The sequence below is a fragment of the Eleginops maclovinus genome, chromosome 19, assembly GCF_036324505.1.
Source record: "Eleginops maclovinus isolate JMC-PN-2008 ecotype Puerto Natales chromosome 19, JC_Emac_rtc_rv5, whole genome shotgun sequence".
Classification (NCBI taxonomy): domain Eukaryota; kingdom Metazoa; phylum Chordata; class Actinopteri; order Perciformes; family Eleginopidae; genus Eleginops; species Eleginops maclovinus.
The window spans coordinates 13187669-13208941 of NC_086367.1; the positions used below are offsets into that span (position 1 = coordinate 13187669).

Genomic DNA, 21273 nt, shown 5'->3' on the forward strand with positions numbered 1-21273 from the left:
GATAAGGTATGTAGATAATCAGAACGAGAGTTTGCTTGGTAGAAAAGATTGTCCTTTTAACACATTTTGGACATGAAAATATTAGAGATTTAACATGTTTGTCAGATCTGTATAACTTAAGTTTTCAGTGCAAAAGCAAGTGCCTCTTTAGTGAATAACAGAAGTGCTTTTTTTGCATTGACTCTGCAGACAATGCTGTGGGAAAACAAAAATGAGTCTAATTCTAAGTAGGCAGAAGAAACGTGACGCCTGCATGTAGTAAGGGCCTTTAAGCAGATATTTGACCAATCTGGGAACTAAATCCTTACCAAGAAATGTCTTCACCAATGTATTTAGGAAGGTGTGTAATATCATGTCTTAAAATGTTGAAATTAATCTCCCGTGGGAAACCTCCTAAAGAATTGCTCAAAGTTGGGGTAAACCGATTTCTGAAAAATCGAAAATGTTAAATGTGGCTTTATGTAACTTGTGAGGGGTCAAACTAGGGGTTTTTCATGATTCTGAGTTAATTGCAAGCATTAGTTTTTCACCAAAACCACTCCTTAGTGCAAAAACAGCCACCCCCACTCACCAACTGGAATGGCTGGATGAAACTTATCCATGCAGATGATGCCAAGCAGAGCAAGCTGATCGACTTCTTCCCAGTCATCGAAGGTGACCCTAATGACCACAACACCATTTTCACCACTCTCAAAGAGTGCATGCGACTCTCTGAAGACAAAGTCACTATAGTGACGTTCGATCTCCCTATCTCTCATGAAACATGCATTCAATCTGAAAAGTAACTAAAGGTACTACATACATGTTATGGAGTAAAAGTACACAATTCACCTCTAAATTGCAGATTGCATAAAACAAACCCAAGGTGATGGAAAAAAGGTGCAACAAGTTTTGAACCTTTGATTGTGTGAATATTATAAAGACCTATATATATAATGCTCATACACTGTATAACTGTCTGAGTTGAGGTTTTGCTTTTTAACAATTAGTTCCAATTAAGTTTAAAAGTTTGGATGTGGTTTTGAACACATGTTGTTCCTCTATATTTTTGGTATAATAAAACCGCATGGGTTCATTTATGAGGGGCGGCCTGTGTTGGTGAGAAATTTGTCAGCATACAGCTCCCCCCCACCACACAGCACAAACAGCCCTTTCTCCCTCTAAAGCAGCAGTCATTAAGACATCATGACTTTCTGCCCAAATTGGGCATTATTTTCTGCTTGTCAATGACGATCACTATAATTTGGCCACAAGCTTGTCTTCTTATGAAAGGGTTTCCTCATTCACCACTATCCATGAGGGGAAACCACTATTTTGGGACTGTGCCCCAGTTGTATAAAGACACATGACTTACTGCCCTGTCGGTGCCTCACACACAAACACAATTCATCAACAGGTGTTGGAGGAAACACTTTTTTCTCTGCAAGAGGATGTTACGTTTGGAGTGTGTGGGGTAAGTGTGAGAGAACAAAAGACGCTGGCAAGGGGCATTCAGCCTGCAGGAGGATTTCCTCGCTCTGCAGAGGAAAGAAGAGGGAAGCCTTGATACAGCTGGTTGTGCAGAAGCATTTATGAAGCTGAATTAACTGCACTTCTTTGCTCTTTGATAGATATTGAGATTTTACAATGATCAGTAAAGTCATTCAGTAAAATCAGTTTGAATTAAACCTTATTTATTTTATTCACCTTCACAGCCGGTTTTTTATGTAGTAAGAAACCTACAAAGGAAGCGTAAAGTTTGTCATTCTTTACTTTTACAGCAATTACCACCTACTATAAGGCAGTTCCTAAAGGCTAAAAAACGTGTCTTTACCAATTGTGGCTTCAAAAGCAGAACATATTAAAATGCTGCAAATATGCAATAAATACAATTGATGTGAAATCCTAAAATGTACTTTGAGGTAAGATTAAAGATACAGCTTTGGCTTGCCAAGGTCTGACTTGAATTGTGAAGGAAGATAATGGGAAATGCAGATGAAGCCATAATAGTGGTGTGTGAATTTGTAATAGTTTTTCTTTATTCTCTTTGATACCTTTCATTTGAGAGGTGTGATGCTTGGCCTTGCCATCAGCAATATTTTATTTAATTTTTTTCCCAACATCATGCTTCACTCCCCTTGATGGATGTTTTATGTAAAATATGCTTTTTGTACCCTGTGAAGACATTTAATCAAGATTAACCTTGGTATTTTAGTAGCCAGTGGTCTAGCTTTGTGAGGGGTTCATAATGGATGACAATTAAGCACTACCTTCAGTGCTGAGGATCGGCTCTTGTGTGAAAAAAGGCAGTTTTGACAGGTTTTTAAAAGGCCTTGCAGATGTAAATTTCGATTTTTACTGGGATGCATGTGGAATAGCCTGACCTATTCCATTTGAATTGAATCTTCTGCTACATTTAAGATATGAACATTGCTTTTGCAATAGAAAACTTTCCCATTCCTTAATGGTTCCTAATTGTGTTACTTTAATAAGTCTCTTTCGGGATATTTATTTGTATTGGCCAGTGTTGAAGCCATTCGCCTTACTCTTAAGATTTTAACTTATTTCTAACTCAATTTCTAACTTTTTTTTTGTCACAGCTTCATGCTCCGCGTATATAAGAAAATAAGCGACCCCAACTTCGTCTGATAAATTGTATGATAAATTATTCTGTTTTTTCCCAGAATACTTCACTTAAAAAATAAAAAAAATGTAATCAGTGGGCCTTCTTGTGGCAGCCCTTCGCCTGCTGGAAATGTGGCAGCAGGAGACCACTGCTCTTGTGAATGTTCATTCATGGTTTTCAGAGCATTGCAGACTCGAGTATCCTCACATTGTCTGCTAAGAAAGTGCAGAGAAAATAGTTTTCCTGGGTGGTCCGACTCATTAATACACTCTGCACTTCTTGATTTACGGCTCACAGTTCAACTGCTGCCAATTAACGTGAAAACACGTGAAAAAAATTGGACAGGAAAATACACAGAGGGGGAGGAGGCCACTGAGTTTTACTCCACAAAAGTCAGAATGAACCTTCCCTCCACACCAAGGTAGGACACCAGAAACTATTAAAACTAAGAGCTGGACCCCAAAAGTGTGTTGTTGTTATTAGTTTAGCATGTAGCATATGTTAGCAACTGCCTTGTAAAGCTAATATTATGCTAATGCTACTTCAGCTCTGGTTGAGCCTGCTTGAAGAGCTTTAAAGGGATGTATTTGAACATGGGCAGTAATCTGTTTTATTGACGTGACAACAATTTAATACTGTCTTTAGAAATACTATGAACATATTTACAATGTTTTAATTGAATTAGCATAACTATTGAGTTGATAAAAGTAGAAAAAAAAGTGCCAATCAGGTCTTTGCCGATTCACTGAAAGCGACGCAGCAAACATTTCGTTGTGAGGTTTTATTTGTGTTAAATCAAACTGGCCTTTAAAATAATAGCCATCCGCTTCGCATTATATTTCGTTTAGTTGGATTTTCTGCAAACATATAATGTACAAATGAAAGCATGTGTACTGAAATGCACAGCGTGTGTTTTTGTATTATAAAAGGACCCCTTGCTGAAAAGTGTAAAAACACTCATTAACGAATAAAAGGGTTCAAGGATCTCATAGAAGTGTTAGGCTGGTCTAACATTAAATACAAACGCTCACTATGGTTTGTTGTTAGGCTGGTCTAACATTAAATACAAACGCTCACTATGGTTTGTTGTTAGGCTGGTCTAACATTAAATACAAACGCTCACTATGGTTTGTTGTTTGAATAAACCAGATTAACCAGTTTTCTTACTCTTCCCTAGAAATACATCTTGGGTGATTTAAGTTTCATTCAGTAGGCTATCTTAAGCCCTTTCGATTTCAAGGTTGTACGCCTAATGTTGTAAATTACATTGTGAAAATAAAACGCAAACAATCAGTTACTCTGAAAAGAGTCATCCACTGAAATTACGTTTTAATGAAGTCCAAATGCAAAATTAAATAAGGTAAACTGAAATATAAAGCAAATACTGATTTTATATAACATATAACATGCATAATGCACTCAATTTTAAAATGTGCAATGTTGACTTATTGTAGGCTAGGCCATTTTGGAGGAGAGCTGCAGCTAAATGTAGACAGTGTTAAAAATAGGTCATATGTTCCTTATATCCTGCTACTACTTACAAGCAGACAGAGTATCTGTCTGCACTGGTTTTTCTTTTAGTGAAGTGTCTGTAAATGGACTGTTTCTTTGCTTTTTATCCCAGTATGATCTGCAGTTCCCTGTGGAGGTCATGCACTGTGGCACGGTACCCTGTGACCTTGTCAAAAGCAATCACCGTGGTAACACACGGCTATAGTTTTCCTCTCATCTTAAGACATAATCTCTTTAATTGGTGTCAAAGTTGGAATCCTTATGGTGAAAGTCCTGAAAATACCCACACGCTCGCTTGTTGACACTTGTTGTTGAGAAACCGAATGAAACAGGGTCTTGTCAATGTGGTGCTGAAACTTGTTAATCCATAGTGGGAGGTGGGGGTGTCACTGCGAGCCCTCTAGCCACTCCAGTGTGACAGGATCCCTCCACTGGAGTCAGTCCCATCTGACCTCTCAGAATATTCAACCCTTCTTCTTTCTTTACACCTGCTCAACAATGCACACCAAATTACGCTGACACATCTGTGCATTGAATCGCTTAAACCTTGAGAAAGATATTAATGTCAGTGTGAAATCTTTTAGATCAATTTTTTTCTGCGGGCTGCTGACATACAATTCTACCTGTGATAAAAAATGTGGGTTTGTCAAAAACCAGATCAAAATTTAAATGATATAAAAACATAAAAAATGCTATTATTGTAGACCCTAGATGATGCATATGATTTTTTTCATACATTTTAAATATGATTAATTGATCACACACACACACACACACACACACACACACACACACACACACACACACACACACACCCTGTCAGCAAACTCATTGCTGATGCATGTCTGTCAGGTGACAAATAGATAGTTTATAGTGATATGACGATGTATGACTTTTGGCTACTGTGAGGTTAATTATTTTGCCGGATTTTACATCCACATAGTTATGTTTTTAATATCTCTGGTTGAATACAGTTCAACAATTGTGGGTTGTGTTGCAAATCCATGAGCAGGACTGCTTTTTTGGTCATATTTAACATAATCAAGTATTTTATTTTCATTGACTAAAATGTAAAAAGAAGTTGATTAGGTTCAAGTTAAAATGTAAAAAGTCCCATTTTCATGAAGGTTTTGTTGAAACAATTTTAGAGAAGTGTTGATTCAACTGATCATTTTGGTTATTGTGTTATACTGAGGAGTGTTATTTATATTAAATCCATCTCACTGATTTAAATGCAGTGGGTATAATATTAGCAGCACCTCTCAGTTTATTAGAATGCGATTCTTCAGCATCACAAACGGCAGCCTCCAAAATGACCATAAAATTGAATCAATGCCTCTTTACAGTTTCACATTATAACATTCATTCATTTGATGCAGGACTGTTGTATTAGACTGGGTAACTTTTAGCCTAATAAACTGGCAACCAAGTGTTTATTTTAAATTGAATATACAATGATAGTATTAAATGCACCCTTTTATCCAGGCCCTAGTTCAAATGTTTGAAACTAATCAGGACAGCAGTGAATGGAGGTCGAACGTTAAGCCTGATGTGATCGTGAAAGCAGCTGGATGCTATCACATCTATATGATTCTATAAATACTGTGAGATTCAGTAACATGAGCAAGTATCATGACTGACATTTCACCTGGAATTAAATTCTTGGTTAGGAAAGCTATCGATCACCATCAAGGTCACATGACTCGACCTTGTACCCCGGCGTCTGGGCTACAAACCTAGAGAATATGTTTGGATATCAGGGAGCAGAGGTCAGCCCAGTTTCTTCTCACCTGCGACCTCTCAGCAGACTTTTGCTTTATCACAGGGTTTCCTGGGGATGACAGTAAAAAAGGGACCCAGACGTAAACCAATTAAATCACTGAATAGCTGTCCATAGGCAGGGTGACAGGAAACCTTGTCTGATTCAGAGTTGCATCAACTTCTGACATAAATCATATAGAACATGACAGAAATCTCTGAAGAAATGAGACGGAGTAGTTATTAAAGGAAGGTACTTTAATGCTGTTTTTACAAGACGTATAATGTGGCAAGACTTTCACCTGATGGCCCCTCACCTTTGCCACAGGAGAGCAGTGAGGAGAAAAAGGGGACAGCTAAATGAATGTGGAAAACACACATTAATAAAACTGGAAATTGGGTGGGCTAAAAGTGCAAATAATCACTGGATGTGAATGTGTCCATTGAAGCACTCTCTTCGGGTGCTAGCCCGATGCTCCCACTAATGGTCTGTTTCACTGAAGTAGCACCAGGAATGCTAACCTTCTCAATGCTTCACGACTCAGGGCAAGCATGGCAGCACTCCCATCTGTGTGTGTGTGTGTGTGTGTGTGTGTGTGTGTGTGTGGTGTGTGTGTTTGTGTGTGTGTGTGCGCTTCACTGTCATTATCCTTTCTCAAGGGAAGAAAAAAAAACTCATTCTAGCGTACTCTCCCATCCTGTAATGAACAGAGTCTACATATTTATGTTTTTACCAGAGAACACTTGAAACACAAGAGGGGTTAAAGTAAAGAGGGAGGAGGTCTTTGGACCATTTTCAATATTTCCCCCCTCTGCACCCAATAGGGCAAGTGAGGGGTTGCTTCTTTACAATAATCAGGTGACCAGAGGAAAATAGTGTGGCCTTAACAAGCCCAAATTAAAAAAGAACATCATTTTCATTATGCAGTCAAACACAATTACAAGCAAATGTTTTCTCTGTGGAGCTGCCCCTGCTTTCAGGGTCTTTGTCCCTCGCTCCTTAGTGTGTGCAGAGAAAGGCCCCGGTGGTCAATGGGCAGCTGAGTGGCGTGTTCAGCGGAGGCCCACATCCTTAGCCCCCAGCGCAGAATGCGTTTTGTTAGAAGAGCAGCCATACATTCTGAGCAGATTTGTTGAATTAGAGAGCGCAGCGGGAGACGGGGGAAGCGGGGGGTAAGTGATGGGGAGGACTTGTTGCTAGGTGACTGACTGCTAGGTGACTGACATACAACTGCAGTATGCCAGTTTTCAGAGCTTGGCACTCCTTGTCTGTTTTCTTTTTTTATTTTGTTTTCTTCCTTATCAACCCCTTCCCCCCCTTCCACCTCCACCTCCCCTCCCTGCTCCACCCAACCATCAATTCACTTGTCCTGCTCTCCTCGGTGCTGAAGTGTAGATAATAAAATGAAGAGAAAATAGACAAAACACGGTGAATCACGGAGGATTCTACAGTACACCTCTAGCACCCACTAAGAACCTAGTCATCAGCTTTTCAACTGCTTCGATGCTCAAAAACCTTAATGCTGCTAAGGGTGGTGGGAAAAGACAGATGCTTTATAGGGAAAGTAAAGGTGGATTCCCTCTTTCTAATGCGACAGTTAGTATAGAATCTGACATAAAGCATTAGCCTCATGGAGACACTTTGCGCTATCAGCAGATAAAAAAAACTGTATTTTCCCGGGGCCGGTAAGTGACACACAAGGACAGGCAGGAGATCTACGAACCCCTGCCTCCCTGCAGGCATTGCTGCGTGGGAGATTGCCATTTGAAATTGTGATATTTGCAAATAAAATCTGAGATGCAGTGTTTAAAAAAAAAACCTTTATTCCAATCAAAATGCAGTTAATAAATACAGTACACATTACGGTTATTCAGATGTTTCTGACGTTCAGAGAATTTTCCTGGGCAGACACATCCTTCAGCTCTCTCCTCATTCAATAGGTGTGTGTCCATCTCCTTACTGCCTGACTTAGCAGTCTGGCCACTTACCTTGTCAGCCCCGTCACTGCATGTCAAGCCTCTCAGCCCCATGCATCCACACTGACCCTTTCAGCGGGACATCTGCAGACACAAGTTGAGAGTACGGCGGAAATGGAGAAAAGAACCTTCAAGTAGTGAAATTCTCATAAATATTTATATATATATATATAACGATTAAAGGTCGATGCATTTTCTTCTGCTCTGTAGTAGACTAATTGATTTAGGCATAATAATCCAAAAGGTAGCTTGAACAACAGTAGTTTTCACATTAAATTGATAAAGGTGTTCGTGTTATGTCCGATGCTTAGTGTTTATTGATTGTTGTGTTAAGTGTGCAGCACCCCTGTCTTTGAGAGCGCCAGTAACAAACAGGGACGACTGCGCCTGCTGGTGCTGCTGATAATGAGGCATTACCTGCACACTTTATCTCTCTGCTTTTCTAAAAAAGGTATTACACTTTCAGAAATAGATTTTTTTTTTCTTCCCCAGTCATCTCTGTACATCACATTTTTATTCAATGCAAGCGCCGGGTGTAGAGATTCAGGGTCAGTGGGATTTTTGATTTCCCCCCTCGGTGTTGCATTTACTTGACGCTCTGTCTGAAGGTCAAAACCAAATACACCCAAACGAAAACGCCATTGTTGATCTGCCTCGTGCCTCCCTATTCATTTTCACCAAGAAAGCATCATTCTTTCTTTGTGCTGCCTGGGCTTATGAGACTATCGGGGCACACCTGTACCCGGAGGAAAATTCCCCTGCTCTCTCTAAAGCTGTATTATTCAGCACAAGGTCATGACAGTCAGTGTTTCTAAAAGCATTTGGAAGATTGTAAATGGTGATGCTAAAATTTGTCAGGAACCCCCAAGGTACAAAGAGAAAGAAAGATACTGTATACAATAGCTTCCTTTCATATGTGTTGAGCCGACAAATTGTGTGGAACAATATTCGAGCTTCATATTTGATAGTCAAAATAACATCCTTGATGTAGCTTCCAAAGGCTAAAGAAACAAAGCTTGTGCTTTCCTCAGAAAATAATATATGTTGTTTTTGATATAAGTAGTCAAAACTCTGGGGTCATACAGTAATTCATGTGATTTAAAGGTTTTTAGTGGCTCTTTGTCTCACTTTTGTCTCATTTATGTATCATTCAATCAGATCACAGGTAAATGTAAGATTGCACCTTTTTATTTCTCGATTTCAACATTTAAAGTGATTAACGCTACAGTTCATTTTCTTTGATGCATGATCATTTTGAAACATTAAGCATATTTTCCTTGGCAGTTAAATATGGATATGTAATATTCATAACATTGAAATGACTAACATTAGCAATACAGCGCCGGAAAAAATAAGAGACCACTTCAGCATTATCAGGTCTTTGGTTTTACTAGTTATAGGTATGTCTTTGAGTTGAAAACATTATTTTTATTTATTGTATTCCATGAACTACTGACAACATTTCTCTGTGTTGGAATTCAACAGACACTGGAATGGCTGCCATACCTGTAGAGATAAAGATTTAAGAACAATTTGGTGTGGTCTCTTTTTTCCAGAGCTGTATATGAAATATTTTATAAATAATTGATTTGATCAACTTTTAGACCTGTGACATTTAATAAATTAGACTTAAATATTACAATTGGATGCTACAATATTTTTTATTCCCATTATTTTCTATTTTGTTTGTTTTCATTTATATTTACAATACTGAACACATTTTCTAACCACAAACAACTGTTACTCTTGAAGCTTACACTGGATTTAAAAAAAATTTTTTTACAATTGGTGTTGTGACTTAAGTACCTCCGTTTAATTGTGAGTGGCTTGGTATATGGCTTTGGTGAGTTTGTGTCTCTCCACCTGTGTATAATTTGTGGCTGTTGGAAAAAAAGCAACAGTGACCGATTCTCTCTCGTGGCTTTGTGGACGTGTGTGTGTTTATCTGATTGGATTAGCGACACCATCTCTCTGGCCGAGCTCCATACAACTTCCAAGCAGCGATAGCTTTATCACAGTCTCTGGTTCTCCTGGCTCAGCCTCCCTGCTTCTGTGTCGATGTGCTGCAGTGTGCCAAATTATTTGGCAAGATTTTAATGCAACTGGATGCCTATGATGTCACAAACAAACTTGTATCACATTCTTTCACACTCGGCTTGTCATACATCTCCCTCCCTTCTTTATAGTGGATTTCAGTATGGATTTTCTTGGAGTGAAATATTAATTGTTTGGTTCAGCATCTGAATTAGTGCTTCTATGTCAACACATCTGGTTTTGGTACAGCCATGACTTTTATTGATCCTATTTTCTTTTGTGATATTGTTTTTTGTGCCTCATTAGATAATCCGCTGCTGACTTTGTTTTTCTTATAGCTTGCTCATTTACATTGACCCGAATTCCCAGCATATCTGTTAAGTAGGGTGATTTAATCTTCCCTGGCAGGAGCACCCAGAGCACCCCTCTGCTTACCCTCCAAACATGCATTTTTAATCAGTATATTAAGATGTCACATAACAGTCTGAGCTCATCACCAGTGCCTCTGGCCATAACAGATATGGATTCAGCTGTTTAGAGTAACATTAGACCATGGCTGCTGGCTATAGAGTATAATCCCTGAAAGAGGATTTGTAAATGTATTTCTGCCATACAACACCCATATACCACATACCAAAAGTGACGGTCCAGGTACAAGTAAAATGCCTGTCTTTGTTTCATTTAAAGGGAATCGCAGGATGTTACTCTGTGATAGAGACGAGCAGGGGCCAGCTAGGAAATCATTTGACTCATCTTCTCAAGGTCCCTGAAGTCTCTACAGGGCCATGTCCTTGTAGCACAAGACTGCTGATGCCACACACTGCACTGAGAGGGCTGCGCCGGATAAATATTTGAGTATGTGTGAGTGGCGAAAGCGAGATGACTCTCAGCCTGTCAGTTGTGTTTGGCGTTGTGGCATCAAGCAGGGACCTGCTCAGTGACACTGGGTAACTCAAGCAATGACATGAACACATACACATATACTTTCTCTCTCTGCAGTCCATCAGCCTCCCTCACCCCGCGCTGAGTCTCACACACACACACACACACACACACACACACACACACACACACACACACACACACACACACACACACACACACACACATATCCCTGTCAGCGAACTCCTGTCAGAGGCTTCACCCTCTAGGTACAGTGGTGAGCTCGGTGCACACAGTGATCAGGCAGCTCGCCAGCTCTGCCTTCTCCTGCCTCTACCTAGACGACTCCCTTCATCCTAATGAGCTCTGTCAGGATGGCATTTGACATAAGCCATCAATAAAGCACAGCTGACAGACATTAAGAGTCCGGAAATCCATGATATCCCTCACTGCTGCCCCTTGTAGTGAAAACAACTCCCAAATTCTGAGTGTGTGCTCCAATCAGAAGAAAGATTATTACGTTATCTGACAATTATTAATTTCACACAGCTGCTGATATTCTTTACCTCAATGCAATTCTTAGAATATTTGAAAATAAGCTGTATTTGCAGATAAGGACAATAAGTAACATTTATGACTTTATACTGAATTCCATTTTCTAACTCCTTTCTGTAGAGGCAGCTTCATTGGCCATTGAAACATTTCCAAAAGAAAATGTGTTGTTGTGCTGCATTGTATGCGGAGGCTCTTCTCCCAGTGCACCTCGGTTTAGCTACAGATTGCTGCCCATCTGTGATTGTCTCTAATAAATGACCATGTCCAGGAAACTTTTCTGTTTTATTGAAACTGATCCACTTAAAGGGGTCTTTTTTTATTCGTATAGAAGAGTGTAGTGCAGCGATGAGTGTATCATTTACTATAAAGTATTCTGAGCTCAGGGTGAAGTCACTGCTCTGTATGAATCATTCCTCCTAAGCTAATGGACACAATTCAGGCTCTGTCAATTTGCCTGAAGATATATAGGTAGGTATGGGGGGTAAAAAAACACATAAATAAATATATGTATAATAATTTAAAGGAATCTGGCTTGGCATTTATTTTCCAGTTCAAGAAAGAAATATTGCTAGCTGTTTATTGCGTGAGACACATTAAGTCGCACACATCCTAAAGAGACCGTGTAAAGGTCACTGTTGAAAAAGCTGCGATAGTGCAGACAAAAGAGCAAAGTCTGTTGCTAGAAGAGACATTTATTGACAGTCCTCTGTGTGTGTGTGTGGGGACTAAGAGGAGCAGAGGCTCTTAGACAATGTGAAGTGGAGGTGAGGGCCCAGGCTGCAAGGCTGCGGCGTTGTGACCTGTGCCCTGACTCACGCATCATGTAGCTCCATGGCGCCAGAGGACCTTCTGACCATAATGAGTTTTGACTCCTGTCACCTTTGGGTGTCGTCAAGATTCTCTGACATTGATTTCGTTCTTGTTTTTTTTTTTACTTTAAAGGGTGCTTTTCTGCAGCCTAAAATGCTCTACGGGTGACCACTGTCCACACTAGAGGAGAATAAAGACAAGAGGAGACATCGAGGACGCTTTCTAGAAAGAAACCAAAAAAGAGGGGGTTGCTGTTTTCACACAGGAAGAATATTCAAAGAAATCTTTCATAGACTCTGAAAATTACTGGCATACAAACTTTGTCAGAAACGTCGAATAAACTGTATTATAATGTATCATAATAGATGTAAAGAACACTTTGAGGTGTTATGTATTGCCGACCCACAGCATTGTAAAGTGTGTTTGTTAGTGAATAGGATGGAAAAGGAGAAAGACAGAGATAGTACGTGGGTGACTGCAGAGGAAGGTCTAAAGACCAAGCATTCAATCATCCCACCTTTTTTTTGTCTAGCTGTGTCAACACAGTAGATTAACTGAAAAGATTTTATTGTGTTTTTCTTACATTCTACCTCATGTAGTATTAGGGTTTGACAACTGGGACATTGTTTTGGATGATAAAAAGAAAACACTTTGCATCCTATTACAATTACGCTTGACAGTTGCTGTTCAGTGGGACTGCAAACAAAAGAGTGATTTAAAAGAAAAGCAAGGCACTGGATGCCAATTTCTTGTATGTTTTTGTGTGGAAAATCCCTTATTTCTGTTCAATTTCCAGCTTGCTGTATATGGCTGTGCCTGAACACAGAGGACTTACTGTTCGTAATTCCCAGGTTGGCATTTTAGCTCTAACAGCTAAATGCTGCCTCACATACAGCATCACTTTGTTGTGCAAGCGCTGTAGGTGATGCATGCATTTGTTCAATTCCAATTTCTGCTTTCATGCTCTCCCTCTTAGACGAACACTCACAAGTATCGGTAATATATAGCCCGCCGTGTGCAACATGCACTCTCTCTAGTTTCATTTATCGTAGGAATTGACTATTCATGAATGGAATGGATGAAATAATTGCATGTCTTCTATAACATACTCAGCAAATGTGTTTTCAAAAAAAGGTAGGTTTCAAGGTATTCCTAATGACTTTCTTCCAAGGACTCGAGGGACACTTGTACTGTATTGTTTGTTTGTGACATCCCAGCCTAGTTCTCTTGCTTGCGTTTGTTAAGGGCATGGTAGAAGAAATGTAGAAACCTTCGATATACGATCTCGCCTCAGCTGTCTGACAATAGCAGGATTCAATGAAGTTACATACAAGACACTGAGGGTTGATAAAGCCTGTTGTAATACGCAGGGGAATTGCAGAGATTTTCACAACAGAAAATGTCTTTTATACAAGTGTAATGGCACCCCTGCTTTTGTATTGCCTTACTGTGTATGTTCTGCAAAATAGCTAAAATTACTTTACTATTACTGTTCCTAGTGACTTTGAGAATGGGCTCTCCAGTACAAATATGGAGCACTGCTGTCTATCTCAGTTTTTAAGTGAGCATTATTACGGTATTACATATTACCATACTATTGTGAATTGGCTTAGTGGAAAAGGTCAAATATCACGTGCACTGATTATAATAACAGTAGCCTGTGCTGTGTAGTGTATGCCCTGTGAAACAAAAGCTTGGGGGAGGAGAATGTGTGTCAGGGCAGGGCTGGCAGTGTGTGTGTGTGTGTGTGTGTGTGTGTGTGTGTGTGTGTGTATGTATGTTTGAGGGTGTGTGCGTGCAGCCCCCACACTGAATGCTGCAGTGTATTGGCTCTCCTCGATCCGTGTCAGCAGGGCTGTATGAAAGGCACTGGATTACGTACACTAGGGGCCAATGGGTCAGTGGATAAGAAGTCTTCTCTGTTACCACAAATCCACAGATTAAACACAGTGTCGAGAGCCACTGCTGCCCCGAGGGTAAATGGGTCTGAAAATACAACTCTGGGAGAGCTTTTCTGCAACCCTCCTGTCACTGTTTAGCCACGAGTCAACGTACGAGACTTCTCTTTCAGTCACTCTGCGTAAGCCTGCCCTTTAAATACATCCGGGTCGAAGTTAATCCTACACCGGGATAGATGACTAGTTAAAACACACTGTCATGCACAAGTCAACAAACACTGAAGTCAAGCGGCTAGTGAATGTACATAGCAATGCTTGCATCCTCCATGTTTTGCTAAGCAGAAGTGTCTTCCTGCCCCGGGCAAACAGCATACATTAGAATTGTGTGCCACTGTTTACATCACTGCCGCCTTCTCTTGATGCTGTTTAAGTACTTTAAACAGGCTCTGTGCCTACACAAATACACCAGGGGATATTTACAGTAACAGAGCATGTTAAGATGAAATTGTTTGTTTCAGATTAGCATTAACCAGTGTCGTTCAGAGGCAGCCCTCTTTGGTGTGCCTGCATGTTTCTGAATAGCAGAAGTGATGGGGAGAGAGGTGCTGTAGGTCTGTATATGATAGTGGCAGCATGGCTGTTGGTGACGGGCTCTTGTAGCGTCTCGTCTGCTCCAGTGATCCTAGGGAATCTGGGTCATTTCCAGCCTGTTCACATGTAACTATTCCCCACTCCTTCCCTCCCTCTGCCCAGGGCCATCCACTGCCCCGCTACATGCTAATGATGACACAAAGTAAACGCATTCGTCTCCTATCATAAATAGTGAAGCAACTGAGCGGTGTTCTACAGCAGGGTGCAGCACACCTCGGTGCCTCTGTATCAATCCTCTCTTCACCTTGTAGTTGTCCTTGTGTTGCTGTCTGTCAGTGAGCTTCAGAAAGAAACGTGTATCAAGCTTTTTCTCTTAGGCAATTATCTTCCGCTGTTGGATGCAGTTAATGATAAGGTATAACAGCCACAGCAGCCTTAAATGTTCCTGATAGTATTATAGTAACTTTCATTAAGTTGATTCATACTATATACTTGGTTCATAAGGATAAACATGGAATTTATATTATTTAACACTAACTTGAAAGATAATTATTTTTTTCAGATTTAAAGTTTCATTCTGTTCAGCTGTTGATTAAACTCTACCTTGCTGAAGGAACATTTTAATTCTGTTCTGAGGCTTTTTGTCTTATCATGTCAATATAATATTGATATATTGCCCAAAAATACCATGATCTTCAACAATGGATTTAGCCAGTGGAGGTGTAATTGAATATTTCAATTTCTCTGATCACTTTAGAGGCTTTTTGTAGTTATTATTTTGCTTTTAAATGATGATATTGAGAAACATCATGCTCATATCTAACATCAGCAGAAGGTATACAAAATACATTTAAAGCTATCATACACACATGCATTTACCCGGGAACAATTACTGGCATGTTTTGTTGCTCTTCCGAATAAGATCATTATGAAATACTTTTCTAGTCAGTGGCTTGTATTTCCCTGTGTTCCTAATATCTTGTCCACCCTCTAAACTCAACTTTTGAATCTTGTATCTTCACAACAATCCTCCTCGGGTTTTGTAGAAAGATGTGGTTACATTTAGAGAATGTTTGTTTCAAAAAAAGCTAAACAGAGTAAATTTAAAAAGGTTTGATGTAGAAAAACTAACAGAGGGCTGCGGGGATGCCATAATGCAAATAGACAAAGGAGAAAAAAAAGTAGACGTATTTGAATGAGATCCACTGTGTGGTGCTGAATGTGGGGAGATATTGGTGTCAGGAGGCCTACTTTCTGCTGACACAGTGACATAGGCCTGGATGCATAGAGGAAGTATAGCCTAGGCTGCCCCTTCAGTCTGATTAAAGATGGCACAATATTGAAAATGTACTGGAATGTTAAATGATATAGGGAAGCATTTAATGAATAAAAATGTGTCTGACGTGAGCAATTAAAACCAAACAATAAGTAAACCAAAAGTGAATATTTGTGGTGTTTTGCTTGAGATTAACTGTTTATTAGCGCAGTGATGCCTAAACGAGATTTCACAATGAGAAAAAAAAATGGTGTCTTCCTTTTTCACCCTTTCCATAAATGTTGTAACAGTGCCTATAAACTAGACGTGTTGCTTACAGAGCGTAGTCTACAATTGTTATTTCCAGCCCTCCGTTTAAGAGATCCAAAACTCGCCCATATTTTATTGATGTGCACTTCCTAGAGAAAGTATTGCAGTACTTGTAAATTTTGCTTGGGCGGTGCAGGCTGCATGGATTAAATATTTACAGGCGGCTAAATATTTCAGAGCAGCACCTTGTCATTCGCCCTCGGAGTTTACTTCCGATGCTGCATCTCATGGAGGCCCTATCCTTTATTTACCAATATTTACCGGTTGGTGTGATAATATGGGTGAATGAATGGCCACATACAGAACCGTCTTAATTCATGCTCGTGGTGTCTCGTCTATCCGATACAACATGGCAATTTCATAATTAAGATGCAGATTATTGGTCAAATCAGCCCCATTTCTGAACATTATTAGCTCATTCTTAAATATTGAGATTTTATTTTTTGATATTGTCATAATGATTTCGTCTCCAGTAAACCAGCTACAGAATGAACAGCTTCCTGTGCAGAAGGCATTTCATAACCCCGCATCAAGAGTCTATAATTCATGCAAAAAAAGCCCGAAGGGGATTCGGCTCCAGTGTGTGCGTGCGTTAGTGCGTGAGCGTGCATGGAAGAGAGAGACAGAGGGAAGAGAGAGAGAGAGAGTCTGTATCCTATATATGTGTGTGTGGGTGTGCGGGAGGCGGCGATCTGTGAAAATAAAATCAGGCTTTTCCGTCAGAATGAACTTTACTACTGTATCCAGCCATGAAATAATCTGACCCGACACTTCAAACCATCTGCGCTATCTATCCGCCCTCTTATTTACCAAATCAGCCTGTGCACAAAACGGAGTGTGTCTGATACTAAAGCCGAGTAGCCTGGCAGGGCCATGATAATCCTATATAAATAAGTATCACGTTTATTCCCTTCTATGTTTCAGTTCACAGAAGCAGCCTCTCTGCGCACATGCTGTCCGCCCTGGCACGAGCATACTGTGAATAAAGGTAGATTTAAACTGAATGAGCTACAGTCTGCTGCGATCACCATCACACACACATCTACCAATACAATAAAAAGAAAAAAATAGCCTGTGTTTTCAAAAAGAGCATTTATTCACGCCCCAAATAAAAGAGTTGCGTCATCATAACCGTAACATTATTTATTTTGGTTAATATATTAGCACTTCTGTGAGGTTAAATAATACAGGAAGCCTCGACCAACTCTGGTCAAGGTTGCAAATCTGAGTTGGCTGCAAATTCCGAGTCCTGTTGAAATAAAGCCCATTTTTAATATTTCTCAACAATTCAACATTGATGAAAGCTCTCGAGGGTGTAAACAAGTATTAATCATAACGAATTGTAATCTTTAACAATGATAACAATTCTTACTGTTTCCTTTTAATAAACCATAACCCTTCTAGGGTTATGGTTTATTATTAGATAATAGGAGAGTTCAAATAAAACCAGACATGTAAAAGAACATATTTAACACTGTATAATTATCAACTGATGTGTGTTATTGTCTTACATTTAATAGCCTATGAGTTTTAGGGCAGGGCAGCGGGGGATGTCTTTTTGCTGTAAAGCCCGTTTCAAGAGCTCTAAAGGGAGACTGAGCTGAGCGTGTTTGCCTGCTTTGCACTTGACTATATAGACTGAAGAGTCTTTCTTTAACATAAAGGCAGAGGGTGTTTGGAAAGCACGGCGGGGCAGCTAAACGTTTGAAGACGCGAAGCAAAAAGGTCAAAATGTTTATATTATTTTTGAAAAGGGAGGTGCTGAGATCTCCTTTCCGCCTGATTGGCCGAACTTGACAGTGATTGACGTGCATCCATGGCAACCGGGCAGCCAATCTGCCAAGTCCAATAGGAAATCATCGGAGGGGGCTAGACTGTCTTTTTCTCCCCCCTTAAAAAATACATCTCCACTCCGGCTTTAATTCTTTCGTACTTTCAATCCCAGACTACCTTGAAAAATACACCCCGGCTCCGGCTTTAATTTGCTCGCACCTTCAGTCCTTCGCCTGCCAAGTTTGCCGAGCCGAGGATGCGGTAGCTGGCCCCCACGCAGCGTCGGTCCTCCTCCTCTGGTGTCTGCGTGTTTCACGGCTGCTCACACGGTTGGTTTGGTAACTTTGGGATTGCCTCGTTTTTTCAGACCGCATCGGCGCACGGAAGACAGAAGCAGGAGGACTCGACGCGGAGGAGACGGGAGAGAAAGGAGGGGGAGAGGGAAGCACCGGAGAAGAAGCCTCCATGTTTCAGCTGCCCATCTTGAATTTCAGCCCCCAGCAGGTCGCCGGGGTCTGCGAGACTCTGGAGGAGAGCGGGGATGTGGAGCGCCTCGGCCGCTTCCTCTGGTCTCTACCCGTGGCGCCGGCGGCCTGCGAGGTCCTCAACAAGAACGAGTCGGTACTGAGGGCCCGGGCCGTCGTCGCCTTTCACACGGGCAATTTTCGTGAACTGTACCACATCCTGGAGAACCACAAGTTCACCAAAGAGTCGCACACGAAGCTGCAGGCGCTGTGGCTGGAGGCTCACTACCAGGAGGCGGAGAAGCTGCGGGGACGCCCGCTGGGGCCGGTGGACAAATACCGGGTGCGGAAGAAGTTCCCCCTTCCAAGAACCATATGGGATGGAGAGCAGAAAACCCACTGCTTCAAGGAGAGGACCCGGCACTTATTAAGAGAATGGTATTTGCAGGATCCCTATCCGAATCCCAGTAAAAAGAGGGAGCTTGCACAGGCTACAGGACTTACACCCACACAAGTAGGAAACTGGTTCAAAAACCGCAGACAAAGAGACAGAGCAGCGGCTGCAAAGAACAGGTGAGCCACACCAATATATTTTGATGGTTTATGATCATGATAGCTGCAACAGAAAACTAAATATTTGGACAATAGCATGTGTCGTCTTTCAGTTCAATGTAGCAAAGCAGGCCGTGACCTTCGCTAATTGGAGCTATTCAGATCTGATATATTTTGGATGCATTCAACATCATTCTTTAGTCCTAAAATCAGGGGGATTTTCTTTTGTATTATACCACAGATTCACAGTGTATGTGATGCCAGCAGTGAGAAAAATAAAAACAACAACATTTCAGTGTAATTGTAGATTATTGAGATAACAAAGCTCTGGACAAATGGTTCTACTTTTCAGATGAACAAAAAATTGCAAAACAGCATTTTGTGTAACAACAACATGGATTGAAATCTACATTCACGTTTGTCATGCTTACGTTTCAATGTTGTAGTAAGCTTGTAAGGTAATTTGCTATAATGTAGTTAAATAGATAAAGTTGTGTAATTTCCAATTACAATCTGTTATTTCAAAGAGATCATACTGTTTCATATTTTTACTACAGTTAAAACAGCCCATTATTGTTTAGAGTGGTATAATCTGTGAGCTACATTAGTTAATGACATCTTTGTGAAATGATATAGCGCACGTAATTATCCTACTGCTTTAACCTATGAAAGGGTAACGCAAACAACCAATCTTGTTATATTTCTCTAAATTATAATCAACCATAACAGTGATCTTTGTTTTTGGGACAAGAAGGAATGTTTTCAACCATGCAAAAACTACAAATGCCAATTTTACATAATATAATTTCATGTTGTGTGGTTTTTAAACGGAGAAAAATAGGACTAAACTGTTGTTTTTTAGATGTGCCATTTATTTTACTCCTAATTGTTTCAGCATTTTTTTTAACACGAAAATTACACAGCATAGAAATATAGGCCAATCAATACAAATATTCTTAGTTTAACGATATCCTCAGAAATAGCAGCACAATATGTCATTTTTTCAATTATTTTCCCCCAAATTATTTTCATAATGAAAAAAATAATTTATGAATACACTCTCTGCAGGGTAGACACGTTTGTGTGATGTTGTCCCGTCTCTCTGTGTGTCCAGGCTCCAGCAGCAGGTCCTGTCCGGCGGCTCGGTTCGCTCCCTGGCGGAGGATGACGGCACCGTGGACCGGCTGGGGAACTCTTCCAGTCCGGAGGCCAGTCTGTCCAGCAAAGCAGCCGCCTCGGCCATCTCCATCACCTCCAGCGACAGTGAATGTGACATCTGACGGGCAGATCCGCGGTGAAGATGAATTAAAGGGGGAGAGGAGTGAGAGACAATCTAATAAAACAAGTCATAGTGCCTAGTTGAGTTAAAAAAACAAACACACAAACTGATTTTTGACGGGTGCCAAACACGAGGGGATCTGCGGCGGACTGCCCGTCCTTTTCCTTTTAGGCCTACATTTTTTCATTATTTTTTTTTGTTTTTACCCACGTGTGGATAACTGAACTTAATATGGACGAAACATATTTGACGGACTAATAAACCAACGCCCTGAGAAGAAAAGGAAAAAAAGAAGAAAAAAAGTACAAAAGAAAAGGGATGATCGCCTAGCCTGCTGTTCTCTGTGGGTATTTCATGTTGAAAAAGAACTGTGACATTTTTACTTTACTTTCAAAGTTTTATAAATAATGTTTATTTGCCTATTTAAAAACGATCTGCTCTGTCTCTTTGAATTTCATATTCATTTGCTTGGTGTTTTTAATACTTACCTTGTACACAGGTGAACCTGTTGAGCATGCGCGCTTTAGTGAAAATGTGTTTCAGTAAAAGAAAAAAAAAACGTAAAGATAACTTAATAAAATAATTGTGGATCAAGCCAGAATACAGTTTATTCTTTTTTTTATAGATGTGTTTGGGGAAAAAACAGCGATGAGCCCTATTATAAAATATGAATCATTTTTATATTCTTATATAAAGCTTTTTCGATGTTGTCATAAAGGAAACTTTATAACGCCAGTGCTTTATCCCTGACACGTTTTATAGCGAGGCCTAATTGGCCAACATGTTTTGCGTCGTGTAATGCAGGGTGACAGCGAGAGGTCACTGAGAGGCCGACTCACTAACCCGGATGATCTGCGAGAGAGATCATGGAGATCAAAACACAGCAGATTGTGGAAACGGGCGTTATCCTACCCGTAGAGAAAAGCAGACAATAAAGAAACAAGCTTCTTAAATATTTGCAAGTGTCCATTTTCCCAAGACAGCATTTAATTCAGTAA

General features: G+C 40.3%; 1 protein-coding gene across 1 annotated transcript; it reads left to right on the plus strand.

Annotated features, from left to right (window-relative positions):
- Positions 1 to 2734: 2734 nt before the first annotated feature.
- On the plus strand, positions 2735 to 20858 carry six6a (SIX homeobox 6a). Its single transcript, XM_063909495.1, has 3 exons — positions 2735 to 3026; positions 18348 to 19017; positions 20111 to 20858. The coding sequence occupies exons 2-3, from the start codon at positions 18446 to 18448 to the stop codon at positions 20274 to 20276; spliced, it is 738 nt and encodes a 245-aa protein (XP_063765565.1). The 5' UTR covers positions 2735 to 3026; positions 18348 to 18445; the 3' UTR covers positions 20277 to 20858.
- Positions 20859 to 21273: the final 415 nt, after the last annotated feature.